The sequence below is a fragment of the Amia ocellicauda genome, chromosome 4, assembly GCF_036373705.1.
Source record: "Amia ocellicauda isolate fAmiCal2 chromosome 4, fAmiCal2.hap1, whole genome shotgun sequence".
NCBI classification, from domain to species: domain Eukaryota; kingdom Metazoa; phylum Chordata; class Actinopteri; order Amiiformes; family Amiidae; genus Amia; species Amia ocellicauda.
The window spans coordinates 26,709,327-26,731,256 of NC_089853.1; the positions used below are offsets into that span (position 1 = coordinate 26,709,327).

Below are 21,930 nucleotides of genomic sequence, written 5' to 3' on the forward strand. Positions count from 1 at the left end.
ATACATAGTGTCTGTTGTGAATATGATTATATCATTATTATTATAATTATTAGAACACTTATTTTTCTTCACATACTTATTTATTCTTAATTAGATTAACTGTTTAATAAGGTATATAGCCTTAAGAATGTTGGTAATTGTAGAAATCAATCTTTATTAAATTATTTTTCTATTTTTTTTATATATATATATATATATATATATATATATATATATATATATATATATACACACACACACACACACACACACACACACACACACATACACACACATACATACATTATCATTTGTTAATTTTTTAGGGTTAATAAATTACTTGCAAAAAGGACCCATGTCTGCATTTAGAAATGTGTATACATATAACTGCTCAAACTAACACGGTTCACATATTAAAACATCTAAACTTTTGAGCATTTGTGATCACAAAATACCCAACTCTGACATCTTACAAACTAAGTACATAAACATGCAAAAGCCCACATACACAAAACCAAAAGCCACACACACGAATTGACAATTATATGTCTCCACCTCTCGATTGATAAAAGAAGCCTTCCTCTTTCTCTTTGTCTTCTTCTAATTGGCTGGGTTTACGTCAAACTGTCATGGGACTTATTACCACAGTCTCTCTGCAAAACACTTGGAGGCAGGACGAGGGGAACCTGGACAGGGACCTAGACCAGCGCTTCTTCTGCAGCAACCGTGCAACCATGTGGACCTAATGATCTGCTCTGGGGAACCCAAGCCAGGCGCTATCGAACCGGTCCAGAGCTCCAGTCCCGGTCATTAAACTGAAACATGTGTTTGATGGATACAACACGGCAACGTTGTTTGGATAAAAGCGGCAGTAAAAGGGTATGTTTGGATGGTTTGTTGTTGTTTTTTGTTTTGCTGTAAAAGGTTACTGCACAGTAAGGATGCAGGATGGCTTTCATAATGTAGAATTTGGGTTATAATGCACACATTTGGCGTGGTGCAACAGTAAAGGCCGCTGCTTTTTAATGAAGTATTTGCTACAGGACCCGTATCCAGCACACAAACATTGAATGATTAACTTCCACGTGTGAGAGACGGGTCCGCTCCACGTTAAACTAGTTTGTTTGAGAAGTGGGGGGTATGTTTGTCAACTTCGCATAATAAAAACGCATTCATAACCTGATTTCAGAAATGATATTTGTTTAAATGTTTGGTAGAATGGTTGATCATAAGGTTTCAATCACACTTGACCAGGAAATGGTTTACAAGAAGTAGAGAATGAGTAAGAGTGTGTTGGCGGGGATACTTTCCCAGCTCACAATATCACGTTGCTACAATGTTGTGTTGGCTGAGTTACACTTTATAGCTGCCTAGATCATTGCAAAGGCATGGCTCTAACGATTGTAATGTATGTCCAGTTTTGGAAAAATAATACAATTATAAAACTGCCGTGGTTCATTTGGATTGTGGTGTAACCAAGTCATTAATGTAAAATAACAAACAAGCAAACAAACGCCGCAGTGCAAACAGCCTTTTGAATACAGAGCGTACAGCTGTAATCACAACATTATGGGCACAACTTTTTATATTTAACTGTTCTTGTAAGCGCTGGTTTACTATTAATAAGTGGCACACATCACTTTTTGCTGCAGTGCAGAATTTCTTCCACCTTTGTTAAATTCCCATGAAAGTACAAATTAAGTTCCAAAAGTGCCTTTTAAGTCGGGGGGAAATCTGTGGTTTCTGTCCCTACATACTCTTCGTTACAAGTATTCAATTTTTGCCTTTAGGGAAAATGTGTAACTTGATAGTATTTGTTTAAGTAGCCGAGTACATCCTTTATCGATTGCGACACACAGTACAAAGGGGAATATATATGTTTTTGAGACAGAGATGCCTGATCAATGTATTTTTTAAATTGTAATTTATTTTTTTCGGGGGTGTGTGTATATATCCTAGTTAAGCAGCTTTTGTTTACTTGAAAAGCACTAGTGCTGTCATGGCCTATACCTGTAGCTCAGCCTGCGTCTGTCAATCCTCTGATAGTGATGATGTGTTCTTATGTCGAAATTTTCATATCCTCATTTGCATGTGGGCCTTGAGACTTTCATGCAAAAATAGTCATGTGGTGCTTAGCTGAAATGTATTCATAGGATGAATTTACGAATGACCTTGGTTTTCAGTTGCATTCATTTTATATATTAAAAAAAGCAAGCGATGTTAACACCCTTAATTCTTGCCTGTAGTATAAATGTAGAGTAAGCAGCACATAGTGAGCTGAAGCCAGGGGTGATTTTAGTGCTTGGTGAATAAGATTTACAATTTCAATTTACAAATTACAATTTCAAGATTTAGTAGCTACTTTCCTGCCTCTCACTAGATACTAATGTTACAGGTTACTACAAGACCTATATAGGTCTGCTGTACAGAAGCAGCCTTGTACAACTCTAGGAATTTGCTGACCTACGCTTGTAGTACTAGCATAAGCAGGGCTGGACAGTAGTTGGTATGTCTTGTGGGCCAATAGGGTTGTCTGACCTGATGCTGACCTGGGTTGAAATAGTAACGCACAGCTGGTAAACTAGTTCACTGATAAGTTTTCATTTGGGATGAATGTTATTTTGATGCCTGCATGCAAAATGTGTATGAATGTAACATCTTTTTAAGATCTAAAATTTAAGTCTTCTATTTTGATGCATCACTTAGGCAGTAGCTACTTATTTCACTGACAAAATAGCTTTTTAATATCCCTTTTTTTAATGAATAATGGTTAAAACACTTTTTTATTTAACAACAATATTCGTTTTGCCACATTTTTAACTAAAACATTTTACAATACCTAAGAAGCCATGTTGAAACTTATTACAAAATGTTAACAAATAAAAAGTTTAACATAGATAAAGGGATTTCTCAATTTAAAGTAAAAACTAGTCTCCATGTCGTTATAATGCAGAAATTGTTAGCTGTCCATTCTCATTAATTAAATTAATATATTCTATACAGCAAGATAACATTGATTCAACGTCACTTAAAAGGTTAACCATATCATCCTAGACATTGATACAACATTGATTCAATGTAACGATTTCAACTTCTTACTTAATTGTATGAAGTCCTTACCCTCATGGCCAAGTGCCCTCCTTTCCAGAGTCCGCTGTATTAATACTTGCCCACAATACGTCGGCCACCACCACCCCCCCTTTTGAGAAACCGTCAGCAACCACTGCCACACCCCACCCCCTTCGGCAATTAATTATTTTGAAAATGTATAATTTTATTTCAGAAGAAATAGACAGTAAAATTATATATATATATATATATATATATATATATATAAAAAAATTGTATAATTGTGTCCTACAATTAAACTTTTATTTTATTATACTAATTGTTCTTGACACTTTAATAAAAAGTAGTCTTTACAATTGAGCCTGAAAAGGTTTTGAATCGTCCAACACCTATCCGTCCCTTTACCACATACCTGGGATTTAACTATTATAATGACAGCATTTATCTCACTGTACTATGATATGCTTTTGTGTATTTTGTACTGATTGTATTAGGCCTGCTGCACCTTTGTAATGCTTTAAAATGTTTCTGGATAAGGGTGTCTGCTAAGATTTGAAATAAACAATAGTACAATAATTGTGAAAATATTCTTTCATGAATCTGTGGTCAACCTTGAGCGCCCACTCGAGCTCTTCAGGTGACTTAAATCAGAGTTCTATCTCTTCAGTCAGAATAACAGCTTTTCTCAAGGAGCTCGGATGAATCTAGCTTTCAGTCCAGTTTTCTGGTAAGATATATATATATATAGTACAATTATACAATTTTTCAATTTTATTGTATAGCTTATGTACTCTAGAAATTGAACTAAATACTTGTTTTATTATTAAATATAAATTAACAGATATGCACCGTATGTATTTCAAGATTAAATTGTTCTTTACACGCAAATACTGTTTTCCTTCCACAAAATAAGCTGTTTTTCGGTCGATATCAGACATCTTTTTCTGAGAAATGGCTATTGCAGTCTGTAATGACATACAGTAAAACTACACATAGTTTAATATGAAAGATTCACTTATTCCTTTCCCTTCAATGACAGATGAATTTAATACATTGTGTATGTTCAATTCAATATATATTGCATGCAAATTGCAGTGAATGTCCTTTTTAAGGTATATATTAGTTACATAACATTGAAGCAATTTTGTCAGCATTTTAAATCTGATGCTCTGACATCTGATTCAAGTTACTTTCAATGAGCAAACTGATGTTGAATCAACATTATGCCTCAACACTGAATCCGTTATCTTGCTATCTGGATATACACCAAAAACAAAGAGGCTTTAATTTAAGCTAAAATCAGTAATTTTCATTTTTAAATAATATAAATACACCATCTTTGAATTACCAGCATGCCCACTGTGAATGTAATTAATCTACCTCCTGATAAAAATACTATCATAGTAGGTAGTGCCTGTAATCTCACCTGTCAATATTGACCTTTTGAGATGAAGAAAGCTCTGAAATATGTATATATTTTTTCATTATATGGCTTGATATCTTGGTTCATTTCAAGCATCACAGAAATTAGGGAAGCAGAACTTAATGTGTGCAGTCTAAAGTGTTGATCACAAGCTTTACCAAAAAACACAATTTAGTTTTTAGCACAGCTTTAGGGAAGTAAAAGTGCATTCCTTCTAAAATAAGTCCAAGTGAGGACTCGTAGCTTTGTTTTTGTTTTTTGTATTTTTGTTTTTCACACATATAGGCCTAATAGGATATGTTTTCTCAGTTTTATTTTCTGCACACACAACCACTATCCTGAGAACTATGAATATCTGGAACTCACTGGAAACAGGTTGAGGTGTTGAGGAACATCATTCTGCATCTTCTAGTTGTAGATACCTACATGATTGGCCTGCTTCTGTTTTCAGACTTGGTTTCATGGTGGTGTAATGTTCCAACTGTTGGTTTTTACAAAGTATTAATTTTAAAATTGGTTGTTTTCTGGCTTCTCTTCAGCAGTTACTTTTCCTGGAGTCTTCTAACAATGCTCCATAGGAAAGCATGATTTGAGAGAGTCCTATATTGTAGCTGTTGTAAGTCCCCAGACTAGGGGGGGTTGTGCAGAAGGGCGGTCTCATTTATTTGAAACTGTCTTTAGGTAGCATATGATGTAGATTGTGGTATGGATATTGTTGAAAAGTATGGAGTTTTAAAACAAACTTTTGAACTGCTGACATTAGGAATGTATGGATACTGTCATTTTCCAATTTCATTTTTAAACAATGGTCCTTTATTAAAGTATAGCCTAATTTTATAAAAAAAAAAATTTGGGAACACAATACTGCTGACCAAGATGCAGTAAATACTTTACGGTTCTGTAAAAATTAAAAAAGGAACCTGGTACTCCTACGAATATTGTTGTCCATTGTGTTTTTTTTTTTTTTTTTAATGTAGTGTAAAGCAATGGCAGTTTGCAAAATGCAAAAAATTGACTTCCAGTAATTAGTCACTAGTTTGTATTTAGTGACTCTGAATCACTTTAATTTAGTTCAATAGTTCTGGGTTTTCATGACATGATGGCATTAAATCTTAAGGTGTTTGTGTTACTCTATATGAGCCCAGTGTTAAGGGCTCATACAGTATACAGTAAAATAGATTAGAAAAGGTCAAGAGGAAGTAGGATATCTTGAGCTTTGCATGTATAGAACCTTCCAAGTCTCGCTGACAAACGACTAAGCAGTGTGCTTTTACATAGTGCAGTCTGGGGGGTGGGGGGGTAGGAGGATATGTCTGAACAGTGGAAAATAATCTATCAGTCTCTGAAATGCAGTAGTTGACTTTTTTTGTTTTGACAGTTTGACTTTGAAGGGAAATATTCTTGTTTTTTTAAGTTCATTCATATTGTTCCATCTAATGACAAAATGTATAAAAAGCAAGATTCCCTGGGGTTCAATCTTAGTTCCTTTAGGACATCTCTCTGTATGGTTTTGAATTCCTTTTTAAACATGTTTGACCGGAATCACTGCAGACTGAAATGTGAATTTACTTTACAGTGATTCTCAAATTATTTTATACAGCTAATTGGTAGCTATTAGCAGATATTTAACTCTGCCCAGAAATAAAATATATGAGGAAGGGTCTGATTTCACAGGAATTGTACCTGAATGTTAAAGGGGAACTCCACTGAAATTCCATATTTTCTCAGGTTATTCTATAAGTAGAAGCATATTCTGTGCAGTGAGTTTTTCATGTCCAGCTCATTCTGTGTAACAGAATTCTGAGATTGAGAAATGTGCCTTGACATCACGGGGGTGCTAACTCTGGAGCTGCTTTGCTGGAAGTCAGTGGAGAAGATCTGAAAAGTCACAATCTTAACTTTTTTTTTTTTAAATGCATGTTTGATGGCCACATCACACCCTATTTCTTCTGAAAGATCGGTTTGTAGTCATAAAAAGTAGATTCCACCACCCAGAACTGGTGGTTATTATTATTTTACATGATTGTTTTATTCAGGGGACTGCCGTGTAGGCTACAGCAGAGTGCGAACTGTGCACGTACATAGGGGGATCCTGGCCCTTTGTTTTGATCTGGCTACTGGCAGAAGCAATAAGATTGAAGAAGAGTAACAACATTTTTTTTTTGACTGAACACCAGCTTTCTCTCGACACCAGAGCTTCAAACAAATGACTAAAAACAGATGGTTCTTTCAGAAGAATAATGTGATTGACTTTTTTTCTGCTAGTTTTTTGACTGAAGTAATAACAAACAGTTTTTTGTAGATAAGAAATTTGAAGACCGTTATGTTGGGCAGGCACACATCAGATGTTGACCCCTGATCACCCTTGATCCCCCCCTTCTTGTTTGTGATACGCCAAAGCAGGTGAAATCTAAAGCTGTAAAGGCATTTTTTTTTGTATTAAATGTCTGATGTTCCATCACAACACCACAAACACCTGAGGAGTTGCAAGTGGTTTCTGTATGTATGTGTGGTAGTTGAGTGTGAGCCATCATTGACAGTAACCCACAACCTTATCCGGCCTCAATAGTGTCAAGTGTATTTTACAAGTTATATTTTTTGTTCTATGTGGGGCCTTTTTTCCCCCCAAAGTGGCAAATAAGATGCTTTGTGCATATGTTGGCCTATTTCTGCTGTATGTGTAACTGAAGTTGACATCTAAATGAATGATCATGTTGAGAACTGAATTAATGTGAAGTGATGTGTGTTGTGGGCATTTTTGATGTGCCCTGTCTGGTGTAGCTAAATGTGTATTATAATGTATGGGCTGAATAGGAAATGACTGTTTATGCAGATACTTGCACCTGTTGCCTGATTTAGAATGGAAAAAACTTGTTCCCGTCTTTGACTTGCCTTTGGTAATTTTCTCAGACAAAGTAGATTTAATTTAAAAATGTATAATTACTTTGTTCAATTTGTTTTATGGTTTTCTCTGTCACTGTCACTCACTCTTCTAGTGAACAGAATGTCTATAAGAGAATTGCTTTCCCTGGTTTGTGGTATCATGTTTCTGCTATGAATCATTATAATTCTTGAGTCTTCCATTACTTTTTCTTTGTATATATGTAATGAGAGATTTGCTACAAACAAATGTAATGTTAGTCATACCATTTCATGCTTGTGTGTATTATTATATGAACACAAGTACCTGGAAGTAGCTTATGACATCCATTTGATTTGGAGTATCATGTCCAAACTATTTTTAAATATCAGATGGAATGATGTACTAAATAAAATGGTTTTAAAATGGTAATTATGTATGTTTGCATAATCTTTCCCTTTTTGTCTTTCAGATCTTCATTCTTCTGATAAAACTTCAAAGACTAAAGAAATTATGATGAGCAGTAAACAGACATTGAGCTACATGGATCCTGTGGTCCACGGCAAGGTGCCCAGACTAGAGAAAGGTGTAGGTCATATGGTGTCAGCGGGCCTTTGCAAACCAGGAAACATGCAAAAGTATTCCCTTGAGGATCCCCTAAACTATAGTGGGACTTACTTTACCTATTGCCTAACTGGGCAGGATGTGACCGAGCTTCCTCCTCCTTGGAGTCCCTCAGGTTCATGTTTGCAAAAAGGAAGAAATCCTGTTATTCACCCTTTAAGTGCTGAAAGTGCATTACCAAACCGATTTGTATATAGGTCAGAAGACCTTGGCTTTTCCACAGAAAACAACCCCCCCGTGGCTGTACAGGACATGATTGCAGCAAAAGAAAAATGTGCGTATTTTGGTAAAAGTCAGCAAAATGTAAAGCATAACCCTGGTGCACCATCAATCCACACTCCAGTGGCTGTTAGAAAGTTAGCTGTTGGAGGTACCACTGTGTCCTCTCAACCTGAAAACTCTGTTGGCTTGGCTATTCCTAAACCTATTTATGGACACGGTCCTTGCTGTACTGACCATGGATGCAAATCAAGAGCCTGCTACATTGAACGTACGACTGACCAAGTCCAGCACAGTTCCTATGAGGAGGAATGGCGACCAGTTTCAGGGCTACATTATGGTCCCATGTTTCCCATGGAGAAACGAGAAGAATTATTACAACAAAGGGTCCTTCAACTTGAGCAGAATACGGGCAGGAGGTTTCCACCAAAAGAAGCAAGTCCAGAAGGTTTCCGTACAATTAGACCAGCTGAAGCTGTAAGGCTGCCAACCTTCATTGAGCCAGACTACCGTCGCTTGCCATATGACAATATACCCCGGTCATACTCTAATCCTTCCAAGCACCCTTTACAATTTCCCCCCAAGATGTATCATGGTATCTTGCCATCTTCTTCAAGGAATTATGAAGACATGCAGAAGGTACCTCTTTCTCACTCTCAAATTCCACCAAATGTGTACCAAGAGAGGTCTCCTGTTTCCAGCTACCCCCAACTACCTCAGAGGCATGTATTTTACTATCCTCAGGAAAATGTGGATCTTGAGAAAGGTGCAGCTTACAAAGACCTCAGGGAACAGCGAATGGAGGAAGCTTCCTCCAATCTTAATAAGCAGAGGACCCAAAATGTAGCAGAACAGTATCTAGTGCCCCAGCCTTTCTGTAGTGAGGTTCCGCTTCCATACCACATGATTTCCACAAGTGTTCCATTCCATAGAGACTACGATCTTGCACCCTATTCAGTATACAAAATGCAGCCCAGCGCAGGGCGTAAGAGGGGTTTCCCTGAAGAATCTGGGTCTCCCCTTCAAATGCACCTTACTGATCAACCTATGGATTACTCCTCACAAAAAGTCCAGATGACCTCTCCCTCAAGGGAGCTTAATAGGCATCGGCGTACTCCTGGGGCTTTTCATCCGGTGCATGCTCGCTCGGTGCATGTTAACCCAGAACATGTGTCTTTTGAGAAACAATTGGTTGTAAATTCTAGAACAGAAAGCGAACCTTTAAGTCCCAAAAGAGGCATTCCCTACTCTGTAATCGAACACCATAAGGAAATGACTCTTCCAGTAGGCCCAAATACTGATAGCGGAGCAGGTCGTGTCACCGCTTCTGACAACCGAAGTTCTAAAACAAAAGCCATGGAGGACTCGGAAAAATCCATTGTAATTAATTCAACCCCTACAGAACCAAGTGATGATTTATACGAAGTTGCAGTTTCTAACAAACGACATGAAAGAAAGACATTGCACAGACATGATGCAGATAAGCTCCAACCTCCTCGTTCACCTCCCATGCCTGTAATTAACAATGTTTTTAGCTTGGCTCCTTACAAAGCGTACCTAGAAGCCTCAGGAATGCTGCCTATGCCAAACAGTGTAAAAAGTGTGTCACATTATTGTCCACAAACATCTGACCAACAAAGGCTTAAGAATGATCCCCAACAAACAACATCCACACACGGATTGAGTCCATCAATGTGTGGAAGATCTGAATACAAGAAAGAATTGGAGGACATTGAGACAGCTGACTATTTAAATCCAGAGCAGAACACACTACAGGCTGATGAGAACAAAAATGATAACCTGCAGCAAGACCTCAAGGAAGAGGGTAATGCAGATTTGATGAGTTCACCAAACTGTCTTCATAATATCAAAGTCCTTGATCTCCGTGTGAAAAAGACTAGTGATTCTGGCAGCCAGGCCCAAACGTTAACAGACAGTTCATCAGGAATTCATTCAAACACCTCTGGGACGAATGGCAACAATGGTCATGCATCAGGGACTGCTAATCTTGATGGTTCCAGAGGTGTCAGCATTACCACTTTCACGCAAAATAAATATCACATTCTTACATTGCCACCTCCAAATCCTGAAACACTACCTCATAAACCCAGTGAACCAAAAATAAGTGCCTTTAAGCAACTTTCTGCCCAGTGTCTCAAACTGCCCACCTTTAAGATTATCCTGCCAGACACCCATCTACCTATCAAGCCTATTCCTTCAAGTGGTCAAGAATTACTATCTGCCTCTACGGAGTCCAAGAGCAATAATAAGACTTATAAACACACTCTGCCTTATTTTATGGAACTTCATCAGTCTCTCTGCAGCCAAATTGCCAACTCGATTACCCACACCCCAGAAGAAGAATTAAGAATATGGTTGACAAAGACAGAGGGAAAGACTGAGTCTGGGTCACCCCCCACCAAGAGCCAGAATATCTCCTCTATTATGGGTGCCATAGGGAGGGAAGCATGGCTGAAATTCAAGGAGAATGCTGTGGCACTCCGAAGCATCCTTGACCAGTTGGAGAACTATATTTCTGAGAAGCAGTGCCCATTCCCTCATGTAATGCGGACAGGGACTATTTTCATTCCAATGCTAGTGGTGAAGGAGTCTCTCTTTCCTCAAGTCCCTGGTTCCTCTATTGACCAGGTTCTGCAGGAACATCGTGTGGAACTCCGGCCCACTACCCTTTCCGAAGAAAGGCTTCTAACGCAGCTTCAGAAACGTGGCTGTTCTTCCAAGCTTAGGCGACTTCTATCCCTCAAGCAGCTCCCAGACATTTACCCTGATGTGCTCAACCTGTACTACCATTCCTGTGTCAGAGAGCACCTAGGTGAGCCATTGTCGTCAATTCATTACAAATACAATATTTAATTTCCATGTATCCTGCCACCATTATAACATTTATTTTGTAGAATCTATGTACAGTTAATTGATTAACTGAAATAAACCTTTACTCAAACTGTTATAATACTTTCTCCAAATTAAAAATTTCAATATTTGCAGTTTTTTTGCAGACCCTTTTGCTGCGAGTTGGTGATTAATCAGAAGTGTGGTCCAACTACATTGTGCAATATTAGTTATATTTAAAGCATTTTGTGTTTCTGGGGAAGTTCTCTAAACTTACTCTCCGATGTATCTGCATTTTTGGAGGGATTGCCAGCTCTCTGATCAAAATGGGGTTTAAGGATGATTGGATTTTTATCCCATAATAGATATGCATATATCGGTTTGCTTTATTTTATTTATAGAATATTGTAATCTGTAATTTTAATGACTTTCTATTCATTTTTATCAAATGTTTAGTAAGTAATAGATTTAGCAAGAAAAATGGTGGTTCATCAAATTACACATGCTGTACTTCAAAGACTTGGGGTCATTAAATTATTTATTGTACTTAGTTTGATAGAGATCCTGTGTCCCTAATTTCTGTAACGATTAATTAGGAGTCCTTACCTTCAGAAATGTTTTAGTTCACTACAACAACTTTGTTCAGTATTCCTTGTGTTCTGAGGCTTCACTGACTGATGTAGCAATTAAACTTGCTTTTACCTGTAACAGGCTGCTAAAGAGCCATTTAATTATGTGATACAGCTGATAACAATTGTACCCTAACCCTTTAACAATTTATAATTTAAAATGCATCTTTAATTGGTCATTCTTGGATTGGGGGGGATGACTCATCAGCCAATGGCTTCCTTTTATCATGGTTTGGGTTTTCTGTAAACCAGATAACCTTGCACAGCAGTTCACATCAAAAGTATAAGTCGGTGAATTTTAAATGTAAGGACCGTTGTTTACTAGCAGGATTTGTAATATGTATGCATCAATCCAGTCCCGAGTACAGCAGTTAAGTCCAGTATAATTGGTAAATTTGGAACTGTTCCAAATTTTTGCATTTGTCAATTGTATTTATAATGTAAATGTCATTAATTTAGGAAGTGTGGTTAAACTTACTTAGCAGACCCCTTTATCCATGGTGACTTATGTGGTTTAACTTCTTCTAATAGAAACCTCTAGATATGCACAACGTTCCAAAGGATACAGGATAAACATAATTGAAAAGATACATTTAGCAAATTTGGTTTTATTGAAATAGTCCTATACAGAAGCTTTCTATGACAAATGCAGCTAAAACGAATGAGAACCAACAGCTGCATATGAGAGATTTAGGAAATTGGAGTGTTTATAAGAGTGTACATGTATTAATCGTTGATTTGCAGTGAAATTTAAGAACAAGACAAAATGTTTTTCACTGATGCAATGTTTAGAAATAAAACAATCGGCAATATGTTCCCATCTTCTAGTTCCTCTACAATGGGGTTTCTACAGTGAGCACAAGTCTTCCAGGCTTTACAAAGCTCAAGGCCTATTCTGTATTTGATAGAGATTTAAAATACAAAAATATAAATTCAAAGTAGTTTGCCTAAAACTCTTAAGTGCTGGATTCATAGACCCATATTAGCACTAGTCTAAGCACCTTGCATTCTGTTAGATTATAATGTATAATACAAGAAGGCAAAGGGGTTCATTGTATTAAAGTGTTAATGCTTACCCTACTTTGTCAAATACATTCATCTACAGAGAGGCATACTGATTTGATACAACAAAGAGTGTTTGCCTAGGAGAGGCATTTAAACTTTGAGATCTTTTTATTTTAATTTTCTCCTCATCTCCTGTATTTATAGTGAATGTTTCTCTTGACAACTTGTGTGTTTTGTTTTTCCACCACAACTGAATTACCTTTTTAAAATTGTACTTCTCTCTCCTGAAAAGCAAGATAAATAGTTTCTACAAAAGCATTTTGATTCAATTGTGATGTCAGAATTCATTAAGTAAAAATGTATACTTGTGCAGGACATTTAAAGGATCTTCCGAGAGCTCCACTGATTTGATTTTGGGGCAAGATTTGATTTTTGATTTGCAAGTGCTTGCCATGACTGCTATGCAGATGCAAAGAACACTGTTCCTTCAACAAGATAAGTCTGAAGATTTTGTGCTCCATAGGCCTTGAAGGATGTTTGTGGTTTCATTTATTAGTTGAAAAATGTAACTATGGTAAGGGGATTATTTATGTAAAATTGCACTTTTGAGAATTATTAAAAACACTGTATGAAACTCAGGTTGCATCATTTTGAACCTTGAAACCGCTTGTTTTTTGCTTGCTTGCCTGAGTGATGCAAACTTAAAATTGATTACTTTGCCAGTATTCAGCAAACAATGTTTCTTTTCCATTATGTATACATGTGTTTTTTAAACTTCTAGAACTGTTTTAATTCTAGGAGATATTTAGATATTTAGTTCTAATAAATGTTGAAATTAACAAGTTTAGTGCCCAAACATAATTTACAAACCTAAAAGTGTTTTGTGTAATTTGTAATCTAGTCTAATCCAATTTTTAATTTAATATACAGTATTTGAATATCCTAAAAATAATTTTAAGTTATAGTACATCGTTTACGGCCTCTATATGAATTGTCTATAAACATGACAATTGCAACAACGTGCAAGACATCCATTGAGTACATAGTTTTCTGTCAGCCTTGAATGCTACTTTGCATGTGGATCATGTTGTGAAGCTTAAATACTTATTTTTGTTTGGAATGGGATGTAGAACTGTAAACCAGGATTCAAATAAAACAGAGTATAGTTTTTAGTAGGGACTTTAGAGTGTAAGAAATTAAAGTGTTTTGGATTGGTATAAACCAGTATTATTTTAAGTTTTAGGTTACCAACCAGGCTGGTGATGGCTTCCCTTCTCTGAAAATGTCATGCTTTCTCTAAATTTTTATTTAACAATCTTATTTAGGACTTAATTTATTTTAAATCCCATTTATTTCTTGCAGATTCCACTTCATCTGCTGGCCTCCAAATCTCAGCCCAGGTATCTTTTGTTTTTTTTTGTTTTGTTTTTTTAATTCTCCATCTTTTTCTTTTCCCCTCTCTCTACAACCAAATCCAGGGTGGGTTCTACGATATCCAAACTTAGTTGCAAGCTTATGATGCTATGCTCATCTATAGGTGATAAACTTGTGGACTGGCTTTTCTTGAAGGGTCATTAACTTTTTACACATACAAGTGGAAACGCCAAACTTAAAGTTATCACTTAAACAAGAGGAAATCTGTCACTGGTTCTCAAAGTGTTCCACAAACTCATTGTCTGCATCAAGTCTGATTTGTTTCATATAACACTAATAATTTGTGAACCGATCTATGGATCACAAGTTGAACTTTCCCTTATAAGGGACCTGCCAACATGTCTGGATGGCGAACACCTTTTGTTTTTTGTTTGTCTTTTTCCTCTGGGAATCAATACTGGTTTAAACTAATTAAATGGAAATATACATGTATTTTCAGATATTCAACAGATGCCTTTATCCAATTAATATAATGGTAAAATTGATTTTTAAAAACTTTATTGAAAGCACAATTTGACTGACAGACTACTTAGACAAAAAATGCTCCATGTTCCCAGAGCCAGGGTTGAAAACCACTAGACTCTGAACTTCAGTGGTTCATCTGACTCATCCCACAGCATTTTTCAAGGATTTGTTGTTGCAATTAATATATATAATTGCTGCTTTTTTTTTTTTTTTTAAGCTGAACAAGGTAATGGATATTGTAAACTACACAACCCGGTTTGTCTTTCTGCTGACAATGCTTCTGATTGTGGTCGTAATGACAACAGACCTCTGTGATTAACCATGGGGCTGGGCAAGACTGGCTTTTTAAACTTTTCTTTCTCATGCTTGTTCATCCCTAATGTATTTCCAGATTGTATTATGCAGAATTGCATCTTGCCGATTTTTCATCTTTGTTACAATGTGCTTGTTGTCTTTTAAATTACTGGGTTCATAATCATTGCCAAGTTTCATTGTAAATATATTTGTACTTTTATATGGTACAAATGCAAATCGGTTAATGGTTGCTTATATATTTCAAATGGTCCAGATTCTACTGGTTTAACTTTTTATCTATCTTGTGACATGTGATATTTATTTAAATTCTACCCGAAAGCATGGTGATCTTTCCTCCTTCCAGGAAAAATACTGTTTAGATCACCATGTCAACCCGATGGAAGGGATGGGATTTGGGCACTGTATCTGAGCCGAGAGAACTCGGTCGAGTTAGGGTGCTCTCGGAACTTGTGCGCTTTTTGTAATTTTGAGGGTTAGATAGAAGTTCTTTCAATGAGGAAAATGATTCTTGTACCCCAACTTTTTTGGGGGGGAGTTAGATTGCTATATTCTGGCCAACTGCGAAATTCTGCTGCAACAATTCTGTATGTTACTGTACCTGTTGAAGGTGTTCTCTTCATAGAAAAAATGCATGTCATTATGAAATATTAGGTTGTATATTGCACCCACAATCTGTGTCGGCATATTAAAGGCTGCTACTGACTGTATGTGATGCTGTCTTCCAGGGGAAGAGCCCAACACCACTGTGAAAACTGAGAAGGAAGAACATCCAGAAGAGACCTTCCCCCTGTCTAAGAGCAGGGCAAGTTTCCAAACTATGCTACGAAAACATGGATCAGAGTGCAAGGGGGGCTTAATGGCATTGAGAAGAGGCATTTGCTTCAAGACTCAAAGAAGGAAAGGCAGAAGAAAAAGTGCCTTAAACAGAACCTTTTTGGGGAAGGATAATTTAGGACAGATTGTCACATTCTCAGCTAATTTAGAAAATTCAAGTCTGGAAAACTCTGTTGAACAGGATTGGGAAAGGCCTGAAAACTGTCTGGATGGTGACTGCAACAAGCTTGATGTTAAGATTGAGGATGTTTCTTCTGAGGTGGTAGAGATCACAAAGAAGGAGCCAGAAAGCAGCTCTCTTTGGGGGCCAATTACTTCAGATCTTTCCTCTGAGAATAGTGATGCTGAGATGGATGAAACCTTGATGGACCAAGGCAAAGCCTCTAAGTTAGCGAGGGGACTGAAACAAAAAGAGATGGCACCCAGTGGGGAAACCAAACCACAGGTTTCCCTTTTTTCGAAGTGCCACTCCAGTATGGTACTGAAGTTAAACGCTCTATTCAAAAAGAATCCCATTGTAAGAGACCGGACTTCTGAAATACAGTTGCAGCCTGCCAACTCGATAACGGAGGCAGGCAGAGAAGATAATGAGCGTGTGAAGGGTACGCCTAGAAGACTCCATTCACGAGGGTCACAGCAGAGGCAGAGGGTGCCTGGAATTGCTGAAGCTCTGCGTCCTACACGTAGCACCTCAAAGGTCTTGCATCTTCGCAGTTCAATGGTGCAAATCAAGTTCCGGCGCTACCTAACGGTGCAGCGCACTGTACTGCGGCACAGTGCACAGCGGAGGAGGAAAAGGGTGGTGCGGTCAGCTGTCAGAAGGGTCAGGCAAGCCATGAAAACCAGCTATCCTGAGCTAGTAGGGAAGCGTATCCGACACCTTTATGAGGAAAATGACAAGTCAGAGGTGTGGTACCGTGGGGTGGTGATCCGCGTACACGAGCCACACCCAAACCCCTTAAAAACTGTTTATGAGGTGAAGTATGATAGTGAGCCAGAGTGGCAGTACTACTTAGAGCTTCTTCTGGATTACAAGAAAGGATGGCTCAAACTGGAGGACTGAGGGACTCTGGATTTGTGTGTGTCTGTGTGTGACAATGTTCTTGTGAATATTGGTGGAACGTTAGTTAAATGGTACTGTTTTTTGTATTGCCTGTTCACTGTGTTCATCCTGAAGATCAGTCTCAAACTGGGGCAAGCAAAATAGCAAGTCTGAATCAGTAGGTTTTCTAAAACCCTTATACATATGTCCTAGATCTAAGGAAATACAAATGGTGTACAAAATGACAGTGTTTCATTAGCTGTGCAAAAATGCTTTAAAGAAACTCATGATAGTTATTGTAAATAGATTAAATTCCCCAAAACATTCCTTTCTCAGAAACTCAGACAAAACTCTATTTAAATGCCTTACAAACATTCATAAAACTCGTATATGCAAGTCAATAATTTGAATGAGCTTCTCAATTCAGTTAATTATTTTTCCCTTATGAGGGACCACACAGTGATCTAATGTTGGACAAAATGTCTGTCTTCTCTGTGCAAATCTCGACTGCAAGGATTGAAATGTGAACAAGATAGTGTTTTTTTTCAAGACCGAGGGTTTCGATCTCAGTCATTAAGATACATTCTCAATGTGGGTGAGCACTGTATAGTCTTAAATATTTTATATGAGAATTTCACTGTGACTCAGAACCACCTTTGCATATTTTAATTGAAATCAAAACAGGAAACGGTATGAAGTATACTCGGGTGTTTCTGGCATAGTATAACTTGAAACATTTTGATTTAAAAGATACATGTATAAGCTCAAAGATGTGCAAGCAGGAAAGGTTTTGGAGATGCCCAAGAATTTCTAGGTTTAGTTTTTGCTTCCATACTACATTATGTAGAGCTACCAATTGGCCCAAATACCTCTCAAATCCTTATAATGGGGGGGGGGAAACTTAAAGGGATAGTGGCCACAAAGCTTTTGGTATTTTCAGTGTGACTGCACTGTAGGTAGCTGGTTATGTTATATCTTCTATATTCTCCCACTGATGAATTTAGAGCTTGAGCAAGCATGCATTCGCTGCACAGAAACAAATGTGACTCAACAGGTTTGTGAGCTGGTTTTTAATAATTTCACAGTAACAATGTAAACCTGCTACTTCACAAGATTGGGGGTTCTCTGCTTATTTATACCTGTAACAACATGTTTGGAGGCATTTATTAAACTGAAAATTATTTTGTAGTTTGGATTTGATTTGGAAGGTCATTGTGGAAATATCACTGGATGCAGGAAGAAGTTTTCAACTACGAGTCCAAGCGGCACCAACTAATGATGCCCATTAAATATTTTTATTATTTTGGGGGGGATTGGATGGCGTTATATTAATAAATATCTTATTCTCTCATTCATTCATAATTTCATTTCCAATATTGGTGTTATTCCCATAGGGAGGGTCTCTTGTCTGTGTACGCCAGTGGTAGGCAACCAGACTCCTGGAGGACTGCAATATCTTCCGATTTTGGTTCCAGCTGAATATATTATTTGTTGAAACTACATATTGTGCATCTAAATGATTTTATTTTCTGTTTGAATATGAACACATCATTACAGTATGTTTTAAATTCATGTCCGAGAGGTTTTCATCATTGCACATCACTTAAATCATGTTTAGTACCAATATCTCTAGGGCAGAACAGGAGCCATAAGCCATAAGTGGCTTATTGCCACATGCACGGAGGAGTTTTATATGGCTTCTTCCCTGTTTTTTAAGAGTTCTAATTCATGGTCAATGGAACTATTCTAGCACCATTTAAATAAAAGCTGGGGCAAAGTAGAGGCTAGATAATAAAACCATGTTATGGCTGAACCACTCTGTAGTCTAAGCATTACTTTACTATTTTTGCTCCTTGCTGCTGTTTGATTAATTGAAATGTCTACTCCATTTCATCATTGATTGACACTAAAGGTCTTTTGGACATCCATGAAACTAAAGAGTCTATATTGTCCTGAACTCGAGCAAACAAGCTGGCTTTGACCTACAGGACTAATAAAAGTAATAAAATCATCCTGCCTTACTAAAATCCAATTACCTGCAGCAAGCTGAGAATTAGCTTGAACTGCTATCAAGGTGTAACCATGCATCAATAAAGTTTGAAATTTTGGATATTGTTAAGACAGCATATGGTTGTCATTGTATGAAAAGCTTCCTTGAAATAGTGTCCAAAAGACCTTTTAAGCATTGTACAATCAACATGAGGACAATAGTGTTTTTTTTTAACTGAAGTAAATCGGGGAACCTATCTTGCATGTGAGCTTTACTATTAACAAGTCATATCATTTTTTTTTTTTTAGCATCAGTGTAACAATGCAGTTGAAAAGTCAATCTGAGAAAATGTATTAGTATGCAACATTGTTTTACTTGATATTGAGCAAATGTGTAAAAACAAATAAAAAAAACTGAAGCATATCTGAAAATGACTGAATACTTGTTGAAAGACAGAGGGAGAATCTTGTTAACATCAATCAGTGCAGTGCATTCTGGGCATCTCTGGTTTAATTGTCAATATTATTTCCACCTCCACTTTTATACTTTTAAATTATTGTTGAGGTTTTAAGCTTTGTATTTGTTCTCCTCTCTCAATCATGTATTGTTTTATAAATTGTTTAAGGCGGTCGCAAGAAGAAAAATCCTTTGATACTGCGATTGTGCTTGTAAAATATACTTCCTTAGCTAATCATTTTGTAAGGGTTTAAAATAAAGTTTTTGAATATACATACATCATTTTTATGTTGCCTTCTGTGCAGTCTTCTGATCTAAATTCTCCAGTGCAATTCTGCTGTATTATCTACCTTTCCCAGCAGGCATTAAAACCATTCCAATTAAGTTTTTCCACACTGCAGAGTCCATACGTTTTAGTTTGTGAATGTTCCCTGATTAACAAGAAACCACTATGAAGGCAGCGTCCATTCTAATAGAGTATCATCGCATCAACAAATAAGTCCCCTCATTTAAATAATTTTGTCTAATTTTATGACTTATTTGAATGTTAAGTTGAATTCTTATTTTTTTTACGTTTTATTTTTGTTGTCAGCCAGATACACCATAATTAAGTTGTTCCATGATTTAAATAATAATCATAATTTTAATCATGGAACAACTTAATTATGGTGTATCTGGCTGACAACAAAAATAAAACGTTAAGATGAATTCTTATAAAATGGATCATGTGATGCACTTAAAAAAACTTACAGAATTATCTCCACTGTTTTGATGGTTTCCATGCTAACTGTAGGGCTGAGATAAGAAATGTAGGTGTTATCTTTGATCAAGATCTTAACTTTTAACAACAAATTAGAATTGGTACAAACTTATCATTTCACCATCTAAGAAACATTGCCTAAGACAATTTTTTTTTGACAGATTATACAAGCACAATTTTGTAACATCACCCAAATTATTCTAATGCACTTTTCAAATCTGCCACTATCTATATTATTGTATGTCCACAATTTGCACAAAATGCCACCTCCAGAATTGTAACAAACGGATCCACCAACAACAACTCTTTATTGGCATACCTGCTTTACTTTCCTGTTTGTTTTAGAATTGATCTACAAGCTCAGCATTTAATATCTAAAGATGCACATGATCTCTATTTCCAACTACCTAAAATACCTGTAAATCACATGTTCCCAAACAGCTTCTTCAACCACAGAAGGCAGCCCTGCTGTTTCCAGATGCACAGAGAAAGGGCAGGTTACTGAGCATTTGCCTTTACAGCCCCTGAACAGTCACATTAGTCTGGCTCTAGACTTTTTTTCTTTTTTTTTTTTCATAACTGGTTAATATTTGCAATGACTTATGTGCTGCTCTTATTTGTAAATTGTGCAGTTAAGGGCCCACTCATATGATATTGCAAGCATCTGAATTTAGTTTCCTATTTGTTATCAATGCCACAATTATAATCCATGCAGATCTGGAGCACTTCAGAAAAGTGCAATGGACAGTGGGCTCCAGTTGTGCTCTACATGTTTCCGTGGTTTTAACTCAAAAGACGATACGTATAGGATTGTGGGGGGGTTAGATAACGAATTACTGTTGCGTTTATCATAATAAAGGTAGCTGGCATCACTATAACGACATCGAGAAACGCATAACAAGCAACCGAAGCACCGTGTTAATGGTACTGCGAGTAACCGCTAGCGCTGTAGCTCGCTGCTATAATCTGCGCATTTGCACAGAAATGCACCCCAGCAGAGCCTGCGCGCTCGGCCACACCACAGGCTGCTGGTTTTTAAAAGTGACAAGTCTCACGCATTAACTTTTTAAAAAATTGAGAGCCATGAGTGTATAATTGTAAAATTATTCAAATCATAACTCTACATCAGTGGCTATTAAGCCTGGTGCTGGGGGACCCCCTACCCTGCTGGTTTTTGTTCCAACTGAGCTCTCAATTACTTAATTGAACCCTTAAATGAACGAATAATTTCCTAAACCAGTCCTTTTATTATTTTAAACAGTAGGGGGTTTAAGTTATGTAGGCTATAACATGGTATAAGGAACGTATTAAGGAACAAACCTTTTATTACACAATTTAAAATCTCAAATGTAAGAAAAATAAATGAAGGGTTCAATTCATTCATTCATTGAGAGCTCCATTTGAAAAAAACAAAAACAGCAGGGCCCATTCCTCGTAGCTGGCTATCTGAGTTATGCAAGGGACGCACACAACGCTAAGCTGATTTTAATTTAAGTCTGTCTTTTTCCGTTTTCCTCAAAGCAATATTAAAGTCCTTCTAAGTAAATTATCATAGGAGACCTGATTTAAGTGATCGGATTAACTGAATCCGGCTGGTTACCCTGCACTAGTTAAACAGGTACGAGGCCCGGGGCCTAGGATAGAGGATCTCGAAGCTGTCCTGGAGGACCCCCCACCCTGCTGGTTTTTATTCCAATCGAACTCTCAATTCCTGAATTGAACTAATAATGTCCCAGTTTTAAGTTAAGTATAAAATTGAATAAGGAAATTATTAAGGAACCAACTTCTCATCAGTTACACAATTTAAATATAAACAAATTACTTCAATTAAGGGTTCAATTAAGTAATTGAGAGCTCGATTGGAACAAAAACCAGCCGGGTAGGTGGTACTCCAGGACGCTCTACATAACTTGATTGTACAAGTTTAGACATTAATATATATATTTTCTTTTTCTTTTTTATTATTATTGTTTTGT

The 21,930-nt window shown here is 36.9% G+C and overlaps 1 protein-coding gene across 1 annotated transcript; it reads left to right on the forward strand.

Annotated features, from left to right (window-relative positions):
• Positions 1–605: 605 nt before the first annotated feature.
• c4h15orf39 (chromosome 4 C15orf39 homolog) lies at positions 606–19,471 on the forward strand. Its single transcript, XM_066701674.1, has 3 exons — positions 606–858; positions 7,804–11,007; positions 15,598–19,471. Exons 2-3 carry the CDS (start codon positions 7,845–7,847, stop codon positions 16,767–16,769), a joined length of 4,335 nt encoding a protein of 1,444 aa, XP_066557771.1. The 5' UTR covers positions 606–858; positions 7,804–7,844; the 3' UTR covers positions 16,770–19,471.
• The last annotated feature ends 2,459 nt before the right edge of the window (positions 19,472–21,930 follow it).

What these genes read in the sequence shown, in the direction of transcription:
- c4h15orf39 (XM_066701674.1), top strand. Translation starts at nt 7,845, where the DNA reads ATGATGAGCAGTAAACAGACATTGAGCTACATGGATCCTGTGGTCCAC. An exon ending in CTGTGTCAGAGAGCACCTAG is followed by an intron (nt 11,008 to 15,597) that starts GTGAGCCATTGT and finishes GCTGTCTTCCAG; the next exon opens with GGGAAGAGCCCAACACCACT.